The sequence below is a fragment of the Culicoides brevitarsis genome, chromosome 3, assembly GCF_036172545.1.
Source record: "Culicoides brevitarsis isolate CSIRO-B50_1 chromosome 3, AGI_CSIRO_Cbre_v1, whole genome shotgun sequence".
Taxonomy (NCBI): domain Eukaryota; kingdom Metazoa; phylum Arthropoda; class Insecta; order Diptera; family Ceratopogonidae; genus Culicoides; species Culicoides brevitarsis.
In genome coordinates, this window is record NC_087087.1 from 33280521 (window position 1) to 33296188 (window position 15668).

The 15668-nt window shown below is 32.7% G+C and overlaps 2 protein-coding genes across 3 annotated transcripts; one reads left to right on the forward strand and one right to left on the reverse strand.

Annotated features, from left to right (window-relative positions):
* Nucleotides 1-4451: 4451 nt before the first annotated feature.
* Nucleotides 4452-11088, reverse strand: LOC134834722 (protein BCL9 homolog). 2 transcript variants are annotated; one of them, XM_063849475.1, is made up of 11 exons: nt 10916-11088; nt 10715-10840; nt 10427-10641; nt 10230-10367; nt 8738-10172; nt 7392-7449; nt 7096-7250; nt 6879-7036; nt 6449-6581; nt 6074-6387; nt 4452-5685 (listed from the first exon to the last, which is right to left on the reverse strand). In XM_063849475.1, the coding sequence occupies exons 1-11, from the start codon at nt 11055-11057 to the stop codon at nt 5089-5091; spliced, it is 3471 nt and encodes a 1156-aa protein (XP_063705545.1). In that variant the 5' UTR covers nt 11058-11088; the 3' UTR covers nt 4452-5088. The 2 variants fall into 2 exon arrangements, with proteins under 2 accessions (XP_063705545.1, XP_063705544.1); XM_063849474.1 differs by having other exon boundaries at nt 7392-7515.
* A 264-nt stretch (nt 11089-11352) lies between these two features.
* Nucleotides 11353-14326, forward strand: LOC134833072 (splicing factor 3A subunit 3). The gene is made up of 3 exons (XM_063847253.1): nt 11353-11561; nt 11625-12840; nt 14143-14326. Exons 1-3 carry the CDS (start codon nt 11418-11420, stop codon nt 14274-14276), a joined length of 1494 nt encoding a protein of 497 aa, XP_063703323.1. The 5' UTR covers nt 11353-11417; the 3' UTR covers nt 14277-14326.
* The last annotated feature ends 1342 nt before the right edge of the window (nt 14327-15668 follow it).

A 15668-nucleotide genomic window follows, 5' to 3' on the forward strand; every position in this document is an offset into this window, starting at 1 on the left:
AAGTCATTCTGAAGATGATTTCATTCATTCTGAAGATGATTTCCATTCATATTTTCTCAATTTTCGAACAAATAAAATTTTTCCAATTCTTCCTCATGCTGAATTAAAATCAAGTCAATTTTTGAGCAATTTCAAGCTTAAAACTGAATAAAAAGGCGATGATTTCCACATATTAAATTTTGAACAAAAAAAATAACTTTTGGTGCAAGTCAATTTTTGAGCAATTTCAAGCTTAAAATTTGATCTTTCAATTTTCGCCTCATGCTGAATTTTCAATTTTTGATTGATTTCAAGCTTAAAATGAATAAAAAGTCATTCTGAAGATGATTTCCATTCATATTTTCTCAATTTTCGAACAGCAGCTGAATTAAAATTCTTAAAAAACTGAATAAAAAGTCATTCTGAAGATGATTTCCATTCATATTTTCCTCAATTTTCAAACAAATGGATTTTTCGCGATTTTTCCTCAAGCTGATTAAAAAATTTGCAAGAATGAGCAATTTCAAGCCGAATAAAAAGTCATTCTGAAGATGATTTCCATTCATATTTTTTCAATTTTCGAACAAATAAAATTTTTCACGATTTTTCCTCATGCTTACTTAAAATCGTGAAATTTTTTGCAAGTCAATTTTTGATCGATTTCAAGCCTAAAATTGAATAAAAAGTTGCTCTGAAGATGATTTCCATTCATATTTTGTCAATTTTCGAACAAATAAAATTTTTCACGATTTTTCCTCTATCTGTCTTAAAATCGTGAAATATTTTGCTATTCATTTTTTGAGCAATTTCAATCTTAAAACTGAATAAAAAGTCATTCTGAAGATGATTTCCATTCATATTTTCTCAATTTTCGAACAAATAAAATTTTTCACGATTTTTCCTCATGCTGACTTAAAATCGTGAAAAATTTTCAAGTCAATTTTTGGCAATTTCAAGCTTAAAACTGAATAAAAAGTCATTCTGAAGATGATTTCCATTCATATTTTCTCAATTTTCGAACAAATAAAATTTTTCACGATTTTTCCTCATGCTGAATTAAAATCGTGAAAATTTTGCAAGTCAATTTTTGAGCAATTTTGAGCTTGAAACTGAATAAAAAGTCATTCTGAAGATGATTTCCATTCATATTTTCTCAATTTTCGAACAAATAAAATTTTTCACGATTTTTCCTCATGCTGAATTAAAATCGTGAAAAATTTTGCAAGTCAATTTTTGGGCAATTTCAAGCTTAAAACTGAATAAAAAGTCATTCTGAAGATGATTTCCATTCATATTTTCTCAATTTTCGAACAAATAAAATTTTTCACGATTCTTCCTCATGCTGAATTAAAATCGTGAAAAATTTTGCAAGTCAATTTTTGAGCAATTTCAAGCTTAAAACTGAATAAAAAGTCATTCTGAAGATGATTTCCATTCATATTTTCTCAATTTTCGAACAAATAAAATTTTTCACGATTTTTCCTCATGCTGAATTAAAATCGTGAAAAATTTTGCAAGTCAATTTTTGAGCAATTTCAAGCTTAAAACTGAATAAAAAGTCATTCTGAAGATGATTTCCATTCATATTTTCTCAATTTTCGAACAAATAAAATTTTTCACGATTCTTCCTCATGCTGAATTAAAATCGTGAAAAATTTTGCAAGTCAATTTTTGGGCAATTTCAAGCTTAAAACTGAATAAAAAGTCATTCTGAAGATGATTTCCATTCATATTTTCTCAATTTTCGAACAAATAAAATTTTTCACGATTCTTCCTCATGCTGAATTAAAATCGTGAAAAATTTTGCAAGTCAATTTTTGAGCAATTTCAAGCTTAAAACTGAATAAAAAGTCATTCTGAAGATGATTTCCATTCATATTTTCTCAATTTTCGAACAAATAAAATTTTTCACGATTTTTCCTCATGCTGAATTAAAATCGTGAAAAATTTTGCAAGTCAATTTTTGAGCAATTTCAAGCTTAAAACTGAATAAAAAGTCATTCTGAAGATGATTTCCATTCATATTTTCTCAATTTTCGAACAAATAAAATTTTTCACGATTTTTCCTCATGCTGAATTAAAATCGTGAAAAATTTTGCAAGTCAATTTTTGAGCAATTTCAAGCTTAAAACTGAATAAAAAGTCATTCTGAAGATGATTTCCATTCATATTTTCTCAATTTTCGAACAAATAAAATTTTTCACGATTTTTCCTCATGCTGAATTAAAATCGTGAAAAATTTTGCAAGTCAATTTTTGAGCAATTTCAAGCTTAAAACTGAATAAAAAGTCATTCTGAAGATGATTTCCATTCATATTTTCTCAATTTTCGAACAAATAAAATTTTTCACGATTTTTCCTCATGCTGAATTAAAATCGTGAAAAATTTTGCAAGTCAATTTTTGAGCAATTTCAAGCTTAAAACTGAATAAAAAGTCATTCTGAAGATGATTTCCATTCATATTTTCTCAATTTTCGAACAAATAAAATTTTTCACGATTCTTCCTCATGCTGACTTAAAATCGTGAAAAATTTTGCAAGTCAATTTTTGGGCAATTTCAAGCTTAAAACTGAATAAAAAGTCATTCTGAAGATGATTTCCATTCATATTTTCTCAATTTTCGAACAAATAAAATTTTTCACGATTTTTCCTCATGCTGAATTAAAATCGTGAAAAATTTTGCAAGTCAATTTTTGAGCAATTTCAAGCTTAAAACTGAATAAAAAGTCATTCTGAAGATGATTTCCATTCATATTTTGTCAATTTTCGAACAAATAAAATTTTTCACGATTTTTCCTCATGCTGACTTAAAATCGTGAAAAATTTTGCAAGTCAATTTTTGAGCAATTTCAAGCTTAAAACTGAATAAAAAGTCATTCTGAAGATGATTTCCATTCATATTTTCTCAATTTTCGAACAAATAAAATTTTTCACGATTTTTCCTCATGCTGAATTAAAATCGTGAAAAATTTTGCAAGTCAATTTTTGAGCAATTTCAAGCTTAAAACTGAATAAAAAGTCATTCTGAAGATGATTTCCATTCATATTTTGTCAATTTTCGAACAAATAAAATTTTTCACGATTTTTCCTCATGCTGAATTAAAATCGTGAAAAATTTTGCAAGTCAATTTTTGGGCAATTTCAAGCTTAAAACTGAATAAAAAGTCATTCTGAAGATGATTTCCATTCATATTTTCTCAATTTTCGAACAAATAAAATTTTTCACGATTCTTCCTCATGCTGAATTAAAATCGTGAAAAATTTTGCAAGTCAATTTTTGAGCAATTTCAAGCTTAAAACTGAATAAAAAGTCATTCTGAAGATGATTTCCATTCATATTTTCTCAATTTTCGAACAAATAAAATTTTTCACGATTTTTCCTCATGCTGAATTAAAATCGTGAAAAATTTTGCAAGTCAATTTTTGGGCAATTTCAAGCTTAAAACTGAATAAAAAGTCATTCTGAAGATGATTTCCATTCATATTTTCTCAATTTTCAAACAAATAAAATTTTTCACGATTCTTCCTCATGCTGAATTAAAATCGTGAAAAATTTTGCAAGTCAATTTTTGGGCAATTTCAAGCTTAAAACTGAATAAAAAGTCATTCTGAAGATGATTTCCATTCATATTTTGTCAATTTTCGAACAAATAAAATTTTTCACGATTTTTCCTCATGCTGAATTAAAATCGTGAAAAATTTTGCAAGTCAATTTTTGGGCAATTTCAAGCTTAAAACTGAATAAAAAGTCATTCTGAAGATGATTTCCATTCATATTTTCTCAATTTTCGAACAAATAAAATTTTTCACGATTCTTCCTCATGCTGACTTAAAATCGTGAAAAATTTTGCAAGTCAATTTTTGGGCAATTTCAAGCTTAAAACTGAATAAAAAGTCATTCTGAAGATGATTTCCATTCATATTTTCTCAATTTTCGAACAAATAAAATTTTTCACGATTTTTCCTCATGCTGAATTAAAATCGTGAAAAATTTTGCAAGTCAATTTTTGAGCAATTTCAAGCTTAAAACTGAATAAAAAGTCATTCTGAAGATGATTTCCATTCATATTTTCTCAATTTTCGAACAAATAAAATTTTTCACGATTCTTCCTCATGCTGAATTAAAATCGTGAAAAATTTTGCAAGTCAATTTTTGGGCAATTTCAAGCTTAAAACTGAATAAAAAGTCATTCTGAAGATGATTTCCATTCATATTTTCTCAATTTTCGAACAAATAAAATTTTTCACGATTCTTCCTCATGCTGAATTAAAATCGTGATAAATTTTGCAAGTCAATTTTTGAGCAATTTCAAGCTTAAAACTGAATAAAAAGTCATTCTAAAGATGATTTCCATTCATATTGGGTCGATATTTGATAAAACAAAAAATAATAGACCCTCAGCATTAATTTAAGCCTTCAAAAATGTTACAATTGTCAAAAAAGACAAAAAAAAAAAATTTTTATCATTAGTTTATATATATTTTAATCATTATATTTAATAATTTATACAATTTTACACAGATATCAAAGCAATTTGAGTATGAGAGGGCTACGCTTTGCATCATCGTCATCATCACTACTAACCAATTTCTTAAGTTTAAATTTCTCTTTTTAAAGATTTTCTTCTAAAATTTAATAAAAAACTGCTTTTAACTACTACAACATTTTTGCATTGCTTTTGTTTCTTTCGTTTTTCGGTTTCGATATTTTTTTTCACTTTTTTTTTCAATATATAATAAAATATATTCTCTAATTTGCTTTCTTTCTCTAGTTTTGTCACGGGAATAGATTTTTGTATCCAAAAAACAGTAAAAAATACCTTTGATTAGTGAGTGTGTGTGCTGCGGTGAAAAAGTTCGCCCCTTAAATTTGAAGTTTTTTTAAATTTACGTTACTTTTAAATGTATTTGAAAATTAAAATGAACAGATTTAATTTAATTTTATATTTTTTAAACAGGCACTAAAACGTTCTTTTATTGCTAAGTAGAAGTTTGTTTCTTAAAATGTTCCGTCGTCCCAGGAACGCATTACGAATAAAAATTTTGAGTTGTCTCCAAATTTGCTAACTGATCACAATAATTGTAGTCGTCGTTAAAATTAGGCAGTAGTTACTTGGGTGCGAAGAACGATTGTTGACTTAATTGGCCTCGTGTGTTCGTCGCGTACAGTTGCTGCTGGAAATTGTGATACTGTTGAGCGTAATTCGGATCGTTGGTGTTCGGGGGTCCGTTGCCGGGTCCTCCTGCGGGATTTCCGCCGCCTCCGGGATATCCGCCTTTGAAATTGGGCGGCATTCCGCCGGGATTCATGCCTTGCATCGAGGGCGGCAAGGGTTGCGTTGGATCGCCAGGTCCCTTTCCGCCGGGCCCAAAAGGCATATTTGAGTTCGGAAATGGCGGTCCGTTGCCCATTGGCATTCGAGGACGCATGCCACGCATCATGCCCGGTTGATTCATCATCATCGGGTTCGGATTCATGCCGGGAGGCATTCCGCTGGGATCCATTGCGCCGCTCATTGGATCGCCATTTGGGCCTCCTATGCTATCCATATTGCCGCCAGGTCCGTACATTCCGCCGGGCATTCGTTGCGGCGGCATATCCATGCTGTTCATGTTGTTCATGGGACCGCCATAGCGTTGAAGGAATTCTAAATTTGGGGGACCTCGAGGGTTTTGGGCGCCCATTTGAGGTCTCGATGGCAGATACTGAAAAGAAAAAAAAGAAAATTTGAAAAAAATTGTTAAAAAAAATTTTTTTTTTTCAAAAATTTCCGTTTTCTTAAAATTTTCATAATTTTTGGTCAATTTCAAGCTTAAAAATTATCAAATGGGCTCTCAAAATAAAAATTACGTATTTTTTACGTAATTTTTACGTATTATTTACGTATTTTTTATTTTTCAATCTTCAAGCTTAAGAACCATCAAAAAGGCATCCAAAGCACTTTTGTATGATTTTTGATCAATTTCAAGCTTAAAAATTATCAAATGGGCTCTCAAAATAAAAATTACGTATTTTCCAAAGCACTTTTGTATGATTTTTGATCAATTTGAAGCTTCAGAACGAAAAAATTTTAATAAAATTTCAAAATCTTACCTGAATTGTATTCGGCGCTGTTTGTTTCACTTGCACATTTGGATTCCCGTTGTACATGCCAGCACCCATCGGAGGTCTTCCCATCATTCGTGCCATGCCCGGATTCATGCCTCCCGGAAATCCAGGTCTCGGAGGACCTCCCATCATTGGGCCCATATTATTGAACTGATTATTCATCGGATTCATGCCATCCATGGGTCCCATGCCCATTCCAGGTCCCATGCCTTCCATTCCTCCCATGCCATCAGGACCTCCCATTGCGGGATTAAAACCGCCCGGAGGACCTCCCATCATTGCGGGATTTGCATTCATTCCTAAAAAATTTTTTTTTTTTCAGAAAATAAAAAAATTTTGAAAAATAATGAAAAATTTTACCTATTGATCCTGTCATTCCCGCAAGAGCTCCTAATGGATCGAATGGCGCAATTTTCGTTGGAGGTTGACTTGGATTTAGAGGCACGTTGTCAGCTCGTGTTCCCGGAAATTGGGATGTTGGAGGACAATTTGGCTATAAAGTTGAAAAAAAGGGAAAATTTTTATTAAATTTTGAAAAAAAAAATTTTTTTTTTGAACTTTGAAATTTTTTTTACTTTTTTCGAAGACAAAAAATAATTTCAAAAAATCAAAATATATTTTTTAAAATTTTTTTTACTTGTCTCAAAAATTATTTTTTTTAAAAAGTAATTTTTTAGAATATTTTAAATTAATTTAAATTAGAAAAAAAAATATATTTTGCTTTTTTTGAAGAAAATTTTCGTAAAATTACAAAAAAAAAATTTAATTATGAATTTTTAACTTTTCTTACATTTCCGGGATTATTGCTGCTTGGACCTTGACACTGCGACGGACTATTTGTGGCAAAGGGATCTCCTCCCGGATGTTGAGGCGTATTTTGCCCGCTATTATTTCCATCTGAAACCTGTCTCATTGGACTTGAGTTGACTTTGTTTGGATTTTTATCGTCTGCAAAATTTAAAATTTCAATAAAAAATTCAAAAAAATCGCAAAAAAAAAACTCTTACTATTATTTCCTGAATTGGGCGTTTGAACGCCTCCCGATGCAGGACTCGACGGTATTGGAAAGTTTGGTTGTCCGGAAGCATTTTGATTTGAACCTGGATTCGCGCCGGGTGTGGTGGGATAACTCGGAGTTGTTGCCCCGGAATTTTTCTTGTCACTAAAAAATTTTCCGAAAAAAAATAACAAAAAAAATTTGAACAAAAAAATCAACCAAAGAGATAAATTTTTGGATTAGTAGAGCACGAAACGGTTAAGAGACGTGGAAATGGGAACGGTACAAGATCTTTTCGAGGTTTACCTTGATGGACTCTCCTTGACTCCTGTGTTTGGCTGCTTTTGTATCGTCAGTTCTTGTCCTTCAAATGTATTTAAATACTGTATTTGTTGGGGCGATGGAACAGGCATAAGATTTGGTTCCTTACCTAAAATGACAAAAAATTTTAAATTTTTATTAAAAATTGTTTTTTTTTACAATTTGAGGTTGTTTTAAAAAAAAAAATTAATAAATAAAAAACGAGTGATGCAAAAAAAAAAAAAAAAAATTAGCAAAAAATTAACAACAAAAGTTATCATAGTTAAAATTATAAAAAGTTAAAAATTCAAAAAATTAAAAAAAAAATTAAACAAAATTTTTATAATTTTTTTTATAAAAATAAAATTTGTAAATTGTTCATAAAAATATTAAAATAAAATTTAAAAAAAAATTAAAGTAAAAAAATTCAAAACTTTTTTAATGAATTTTAGGCCGCTCCAAAATGTTTTTCAAAAGCCGAAAATCCAATGGGGCAAAATAAAAAAAAAAGTTAAAAATTTCATCAAAATTGAAACTTTTTCAAGGAAAAAAAAAATTAAATAAAATTGTTAAATTTTACATGAATTTTCTTCTATAAAAATATTTCCTAAAAATTAATTTATCAAAAAAAAATTCGTAAATTTTTAATTAAATAATATCAAAAATGAAAAAATTTGAATGAAAAAAAAATTAAAGTAAAAAAATTCAAAACTTTTTCAATGAATTAAATAAAATAATAATTAAATTAAATTAAAAATTAATAAAAATACTTAATTTTATTTTTTTTTTTTGAAAAAAAAAAAATATAAAAAAGCAAATTTTGGAAAAAAATTAAAAAATGAATAAAAAAAATAAATAGTAAAATAAAATAAATTTTTTTAGAAAAAAATAAATTTAATTCAAATAATTAATAATAATTAATAAATTAATTAATATTTTTAATTAATTTTTTATTTAATTTAATTAAAAATCTTCTTGAAAAAGTTTTGAAAATTTTTTTAATTTTTTTTTACTTTAATTTTTTAAAATTTAATTTAATATTTTTATAAACAATTTACGAATTTTATTTTCATAAAAAAATTATTTAAATTTTATTTAATTTTTTTTTTTTTGCAAATTTTAAGATTAAAATAGGGAAAAATTCAAAATTTTTTTAAGATGATTTTTAAATTAAAATTTTTTTCTTCAAAATTAAAAAATAAAAAAAAATCGTTTTTAAAAGAAAATTATATAAAAAATTTTCATTTGAGTAATTTTTTAAAAAAAAAAAAAAAAAAAAAAAAAAAAAAAATTGAAATTTTTGAAAAAAAAATTGATTTTAATTTAAAAAAAAAACTTTTAAGAGATCTTACCTTCATTGTTGACTGTTGTACCGCTATCCGATGTATCTTTCATACTCGCAGGCGCCGGCGACATGTGTGCTGATCCCGATAACGGCGTACTCGGATTGCTCTGATTCATGCGATGAACAGCTGGAGATCCATGCGACGGGGACTGATGTGGTAAATTTCGCGGAGATGCCGCTGGCAATGATAACGGATTGCTGGGACTGCCCGGATTGGGACTTTGGAGATTTCCCGTGAGCGGCACAGACGACGATCTGCCCTGATACGGAGGCGGAGGTCCTCCCATTTTCTTATTGAAACCTCCGGGCGGCGGTTGACCTCCGGGATTTTGCTGCTGCTGCTGCTGTTGTTGTTGTTGCATTTTATTCCATTCCATCTGTGCTTGCATCCCTTGCGGGCCTTGCATATTTGGCGGCATATTCGGCGGTTTATTCATACCCATTACCATTGAACCGCCCGACATATGACCTCCCATCATGCCCGCATTATCCATATTTCCCATGCCGCCGCAATTCATGTCGCCCATCATACCATCGCCGCCCATCATATTCGGTCCTCCCATCATATTGCTGCCCATTTGTTGTTGTTGCTGCTGTCTAAACATCGGATTCATGCCGCGAATTTGACCCATCGGCGGTCCCGTCGGACAATTTTGCATATTCGGATTCATCATTGGATTTCCCATCATACCGCCTTGCATGCCGCCCATCTTCATACAACTATCGGGAGGTCCTCCAGGTCCCGGTGCGCCGCCCATTTGATTCATTTGCTGCTGCTGCAGACAATCAGGACCTCCGCCCATTTGTCCTCCGTGCTCTGGGCCGCCGAAAAACATTTTTTGCATTGCCCTTACCTTGGCAAGTTGTTCTTCGCGATGCGCCCTTTGTTGCGGCGTCAAATTTTCGTCGGGAATTTTCACGCCTTGCAAGCCAACGGTGCTATTTTGCGGACCTCCAATGAAATTCGGGCTCATCGGAGGCATTCCGTCGGGACCGGGAGCGTGATTATCGTTCGCGCCGCCTAAAAAATGATCCGGATCGAGATTTGTGCTGTCGCCCAAGAGATTTGCCGTGTCGCCATTTTGCGCGAGACTATCTAAACTTTGATCCCATGCCCCGATATCGGCATCTCCGGCCCCACTTAAGATATCATCCATGCTCGGCGTTAAAAAGGACGAATTATTTTGCTGTTGCTGCGGATTTTGCATCTGCGGATTTCCCATTTGTGATTGCTGCATTTGATTGTTGCTTGCTGATATGTTCATGTTGCTATTTGGCTTGAAGCCTGTCATATTATTATTGTTTACGCCTTGCCCGCCCGGATTCATCATCATTAAATTCCCGTTTCCGCGCATCATTTGCTTCTGTTTCGCCGCCGACATGTTCGCCATGAACTGATTCGGGTTCTGACGATTGAACTGAGCCAACTTTAGCGGATGTTTCTGTCGAAAAAAATTTTTTTACAAGAAAATTCATGAAAATTTCTTTAAAAAACTCACTTCTAAGAACTTTTTTGTTCCCGGTTGTGCACAATGATACGCAATAATCGACTGAAATTGTCCATGGAGTACCGCTTCGGCTCCTTTATTCGCCAACATTGTCGAAAAAACGAAAATTTGACTTTGTTGTTGCATGTACTGAAAGAAAAACGGAAGTCAATACGAAAAATTTCAAAAAAAAAATTAAAAAATCCTACCTCTGCATTGTTACATTGTTTACTATTCGAATTTTGCGCATTTCCCGCCTGCCCGGGTTGTTGCTGTTGATTTTGTGGAGTCCCGCTGCCATTATTTGCACTATTAGCTTGTCCGAAATTGCTTCCGGGATCGGATTGGGACGTTTCTGTGCTCGATTCTTCCTTTATCATCGTCGGATTTCCCGAATTTGGCGGCGTCATGTCCTCTTGTTTCACTAAAATGCAATAAAAAGTTGTGAAAAATGATTTTTTGTGAAAAAAAAATTTTGGTCTGGACAAAACAAATACCTTCACTCTTGATGGCAGGCTCCATTGTTTCCTTTTTATCTGCCGCACTCGCGCTATTTGGCTCCATTTTTACGGGAGTCGTGGATTTTCGGTCTTCCGGTTCCTTCTTGATGCTCGATGTGCCATCTAAAGCGGGAAATTGCACGATAAAAGTGAAAAAATGCTCAAATTCCGCAAATTTCAAGTCATAAAAATATTTACCTTGTTTGTTAGCGTCGGAAATTTCCTCTTTTACGCTAATATTGCTATCACTGCCCGACAAATTTTGCGAACTGTCTGATTTGCGCGACGCGTTTTCCGTTTTGTCCGCGTTTTTGTTTTTATCTCGCTTTTCTTTTTGCATTTTTCATTGAATTTTCCGTAGAATTTCTGCTTTGACGCTTGACAAAAAAAAATTTGATGGGCCTGCTAATGCAACTTTTTCGGTACGTGGTCGCTACGACGAGCCTATTGCCTGTACGAGGTATACGAAAATTTTATTACTTCACTCCTGTACGAGTATACGGAAGGAAAATGGCGATGAGACGAATGAAATTGATAAAATATTTGAATTTTTTGCTAATTCAAGCATTTTTTATGAAATCCCAGTGCAAATTTTAAATTTTTTTGACAAGCCCAATTGAAATTTGGATTTTTGTTGTTTACAGGAAAACGTTTTCCGGACAATTTTCGTGTTTTTTTCACATAAAAAGGCCCGAAAAGCATGGAATCGTTGTTGGAATTGATGCGACGGCATCACGAAGAGCGCGAAAGACTCGTGAAATTGATGACGGAAGAGAATGTGGCGAAAAAACAGACAGTTCGGGATCAAATTTACTCCGAGCATCGCATTAAAGCCTTGTTGGATGTAAGAAAATTGATTTTTTCTTAAAATTTTTCTGAAATTTGAATTAAAAAAATTTTTTTTTAGCAATACCAAGGAGCAACAAAGGCCTTGAAAGACTTGTACGAAGACGAAACTGAGCGAAAAGCTGAAATTGCCGCGTTATCCGGTCCAAATGAATTCAACGAATTCTACTCACGGTTGAAGCAAATCAAGGAATTTCATAAAAAACATCCGAATGAAGTCAGTATCCCGTTGTCGGTTGAGTTTGAGGAGCTGCAAAAGGCATTCCAGAACCCCGAAGCGATGGCAGCTCTCGTGGATTTCACCGACGAAGAGGGTTACGGGCGTTATTTGGATTTGCACGAGTGTTTTGACGCCTATATCAACATCAAAGGCATCGAAAAAGTCGATTACATCAAGTATCTCGAGACGTTCGATCATGTCTTTGATATCCCGAAGGAGCGAAAAAACTCGGAATATCGCAAATATTTGGAAAAACTCTTGGATTACTTGCACAATTACGTGGCACGGGTGAAACCGTTGCTCAATATCGATCAAGAGCTCGAACAGGTCAACGCGGATTTCGAAAAACAATGGGAAAACGGGACTTTTGTCGGATGGCCCAAAGAAACGGAAAGTGCTCTTGCCAATCAAGGCGCTCATCTCGATCTTTCTGCATTTACGAGTTGGGAAGAATGCGCTTCGCTCGGTTTGGATCGTCTCAAATCCGCCTTACAAGCACTCGGATTGAAATGCGGCGGTACCTTGGAGGAAAGAGCCCAACGTTTATTCTCGACAAAAGGCATGAAGAACCTCGATCCGAGTTTAATGGCGAAAAAAGTCAAATCCAAGGATAATACGAAGGAACAAGCGCGTCAAAAAGAAATCGCGTCACTCGAATCGCATTTGTACAAATACGCGGAGCTGGTTTCGGAGCAACGAGCAGCCACGAAAGAAAATGTTCAGCGGAAACAGGCGAGAACAGAAGGTGAACGTGAGGAAAGTGACGAATCTGAGGCTTCGGCGGAGGAGAGTGAAGATGATACAGACGATGTTCCGTATAATCCGAAGAATTTGCCTCTGGGATGGGATGGAAAGCCGATTCCGTATTGGTTGTACAAGTTACATGGCTTGAATATCAGTTATAATTGTGAGATTTGCGGAAATTACGTGTATAAGGGACCGAAAGCGTTTCAGAGACACTTTGCGGAATGGCGTCATGCACATGGGATGCGATGTTTGGGGATTCCGAATACGGCGCATTTTGCTAATGTGACACAAATTGAGGATGCCATTACATGTAAGATGATTTTTTTTTAGTTTTTTTGTCAGTTTTCCTTCTATTTTGATCTAAACTTGTCAGATTTTGATTTAAACTTCTCAGCTCTTGAAAAAAAATTGTTAGCTCTCAATTTAAACTTCTCAGTTTTCGATTTAAACTTCTCAGCTCTTGAAAAAAATTGTTAGCTCTCAATTTAAACTTCTCAGTTTTCGATTTTAACCTCTCAGCTCTTGAAAAAAATTGTTAGCTCTCAATTTAAACTTCTCAGCTCTTGAAAAAAAATTGTTAGCTCTCAATTTAAACTTCTCAGCTCTTGAAAAAAATTGTTAGCTCTCAATTAAAACTTCTCAGCTCTTGAAAAAAATTGTTAGCTCTCAATTTAAACTTCTCAGCTCTTGAAAAAAAATTGTTAGCTCTCAATTTAAACTTCTCAGCTCTTGAAAAAAAATTGTTAGCTCTCATTCTTAGATTTTCATTTTAACTTTTCAGCTCTTGAAAAAAAATTGTTAACTCTCAATTTAAACTTCTCAGCTCTTGAAAAAAATTGTTAGCTCTCAATTAAAACTTCTCAGCTCTTAAAAAAAAATTGTTAGCTCTCAATTTAAACTTCTCAGCTCTTGAAAAAAATTGTTAGCTCTCAATTTAAACTTCTCAGCTCTTGAAAAAAAATTGTTAGCTCTCAATTTAAACTTCTCAGCTCTTGAAAAAAATTGTTAGCTCTCAATTTAAACTTCTCAACTCTTAAAAAAAATTGTTAGCTCTCAATTTAAACTTTTCAGCTCTTGAAAAAAAATTGTTAGCTCTCAATTTAAACTTCTCAGCTCTTGAAAAAAATTGTTAGCTCTTAATTTAAACTTCTCAGTTTTAAATTAAAACTTCTCAGCTCTTGAAAAAAAATTGTTAGCTCTCAATTTAAACTTCTCAGCTCTTGAAAAAAAATTGTTAGCTCTCAATTTAAACTTCTCAGCTCTTGAAAAAAATTGTTAGCTCTCAATTTAAACTTCTCAGCTCTTGAAAAAAATTGTTAGCTCTCAATTTAAACTTCTCAGCTCTTGAAAAAAAATTGTTAGCTCTCAATTAAAACTTCTCAGCTCTTAAAAAAAAATTGTTAGCTCTCAATTTAAACTTCTCAGCTCTTGAAAAAAAATTGTTAGCTCTCAATTTAAACTTCTCAGCTCTTGAAAAAAAATTGTTAGCTCTCAATTTAAACTTCTCAGCTCTTCAAAAAAAGTGTTAGCTCTCAATTTAAACTTCTCAGTTTTCGATTTAAACCTCTCAGCTCTTGAATTTTCACGTAATTTAATAATTTTTTTTTTTCAGTATGGGAAAAGATAAAATTACAAAAACATCAAGAACGATGGGTCCCCGAGCAGGAAGAAGAATACGAAGACTCCCTTGGAAATGTCGTCACAAAGAAAACTTACGAAGATTTGAAGAGACAAGGATTATTGTAGACTTTTTTACCGTAAAATTGACAAAAATAAAATAAAATTACTTCATAAATTAGCAATACTCGTGTTTTTATCGCTTATTGACACTTAATAAAATTATTCTGTGTGATTTTCAGTGAATTTCTTATCGCCAAATGACTCATCCAGATAAGATTTTGCTCTGATATTTAAAGAAATCCCTCGTCGAAACGAATTTTAGTCTACAACGATGTCTGACACCTTCAACAAAGACGAAATCGCGCAAAAGCTCGATGCGAGAACGGATTTAACGGATTCAGAAAAGGAAGCTGCAAAGGCAAAAATTTTCGGATTGATAAATTCTGTGACGAAAAATACTCTTGCGCGGGATGATCGTGTTGAAATAGCCAATAAAGCATGGCATCTTTGCTGCGCCTCGTCAATTTCGACAAATAACATCCAGAATGCGATTGAAGTTTACGCCAAAATCAACGATGATGGCACTCGTTTGCGTGATATCATCAACGATGCGTACAAATTATTCAATTTTATGACTCCAATTGATAATTTGTTGAATTTTATCAAAGCTCTTCCAACGACTCATCTACGAATTTGTGGAATTTACGCCTTTTTAGCTGCAGTTCGACAAAAACATCCCGAAGGAAATGTCAAAATGTTCCGTTTTGAAGAGTTTGTCACCCAAGAAATCGTTCCAAGCATCACTGAAACTGAAATGAAGCAAAATAATTTGTATGAAAGACTCCCAATGAAGGTAGAAAAACTCGTTGAAGACACTGTTCAATTCTGCGTTGAGAAAATTTTGGCAGAATCTTATGGCGAAATTATCTTTTACGGCAGAGAATGTCCCGAAAACTTGGAAAAACATTTAACGAGCATCATAAAAGCCGCTTACAGCAAAGAAAATTACGAAAAAATCTCAAATTTCGTACTTGCTCTGCCCATGGACTCGCAAAAATTGGTAGCTTTGAATGAATTAACGAAACAAATTCGCGAAAATGGAAAACCAGAAGATCTCACGACGTTGGAGGAACGCGTTAAAGTACTTGCAACACCGACTTTCGATGCAATTCTGAAGGAAATTCAAGATTTGTCCCGTACGGAAGTCACGAAAATGTGAAAATTAACAATGTTGCTTCACGACGTCTGATCAATAAATAAAAAAAAACAAAAATCGGTAATTAAAAGAAAGAAAAATACAAAAAAAATAGATTTTTTTGTTGTACATCGGCCACATGTTGCAACATTGAACATATTATCGACAATTTAAAGATGCTCTCGTTATTATTTTGTGTTTTTTTTATTTTTGAGGCGCTCTGTTTAAGTACTGAGTAATTTATAGACAGAAACAGAGATGGAAATTGATGAAAATTATTAAATAATTTAATTTAAAAAAAAAATTAATTAATTAAATAAATT

Excerpts from the sequence above, each read along its gene's own strand:
- LOC134834722 (XM_063849474.1), bottom strand. The coding sequence starts at position 11,057 with ATGCAAAAAGAAAAGCGAGATAAAAACAAAAACGCGGACAAAACGGAA. Across the intron at positions 7,516-8,737 it reads TACAACAGTCAACAATGAAG|GTAAGGAACCAAATCTTATG; the intron begins GTAAGATCTCTT and ends TTGTCATTTTAG. Across the intron at positions 7,037-7,095 it reads GCCCAATTCAGGAAATAATA|ACGATAAAAATCCAAACAAA; the intron begins GTAAGAGTTTTT and ends TAAATTTTGCAG.
- LOC134833072 (XM_063847253.1), top strand. The coding sequence starts at position 11,418 with ATGGAATCGTTGTTGGAATTGATGCGACGGCATCACGAAGAGCGCGAA. Across the intron at positions 11,562-11,624 it reads GCATTAAAGCCTTGTTGGAT|CAATACCAAGGAGCAACAAA; the intron begins GTAAGAAAATTG and ends ATTTTTTTTTAG. Across the intron at positions 12,841-14,142 it reads AATTGAGGATGCCATTACAT|TATGGGAAAAGATAAAATTA; the intron begins GTAAGATGATTT and ends TTTTTTTTTCAG.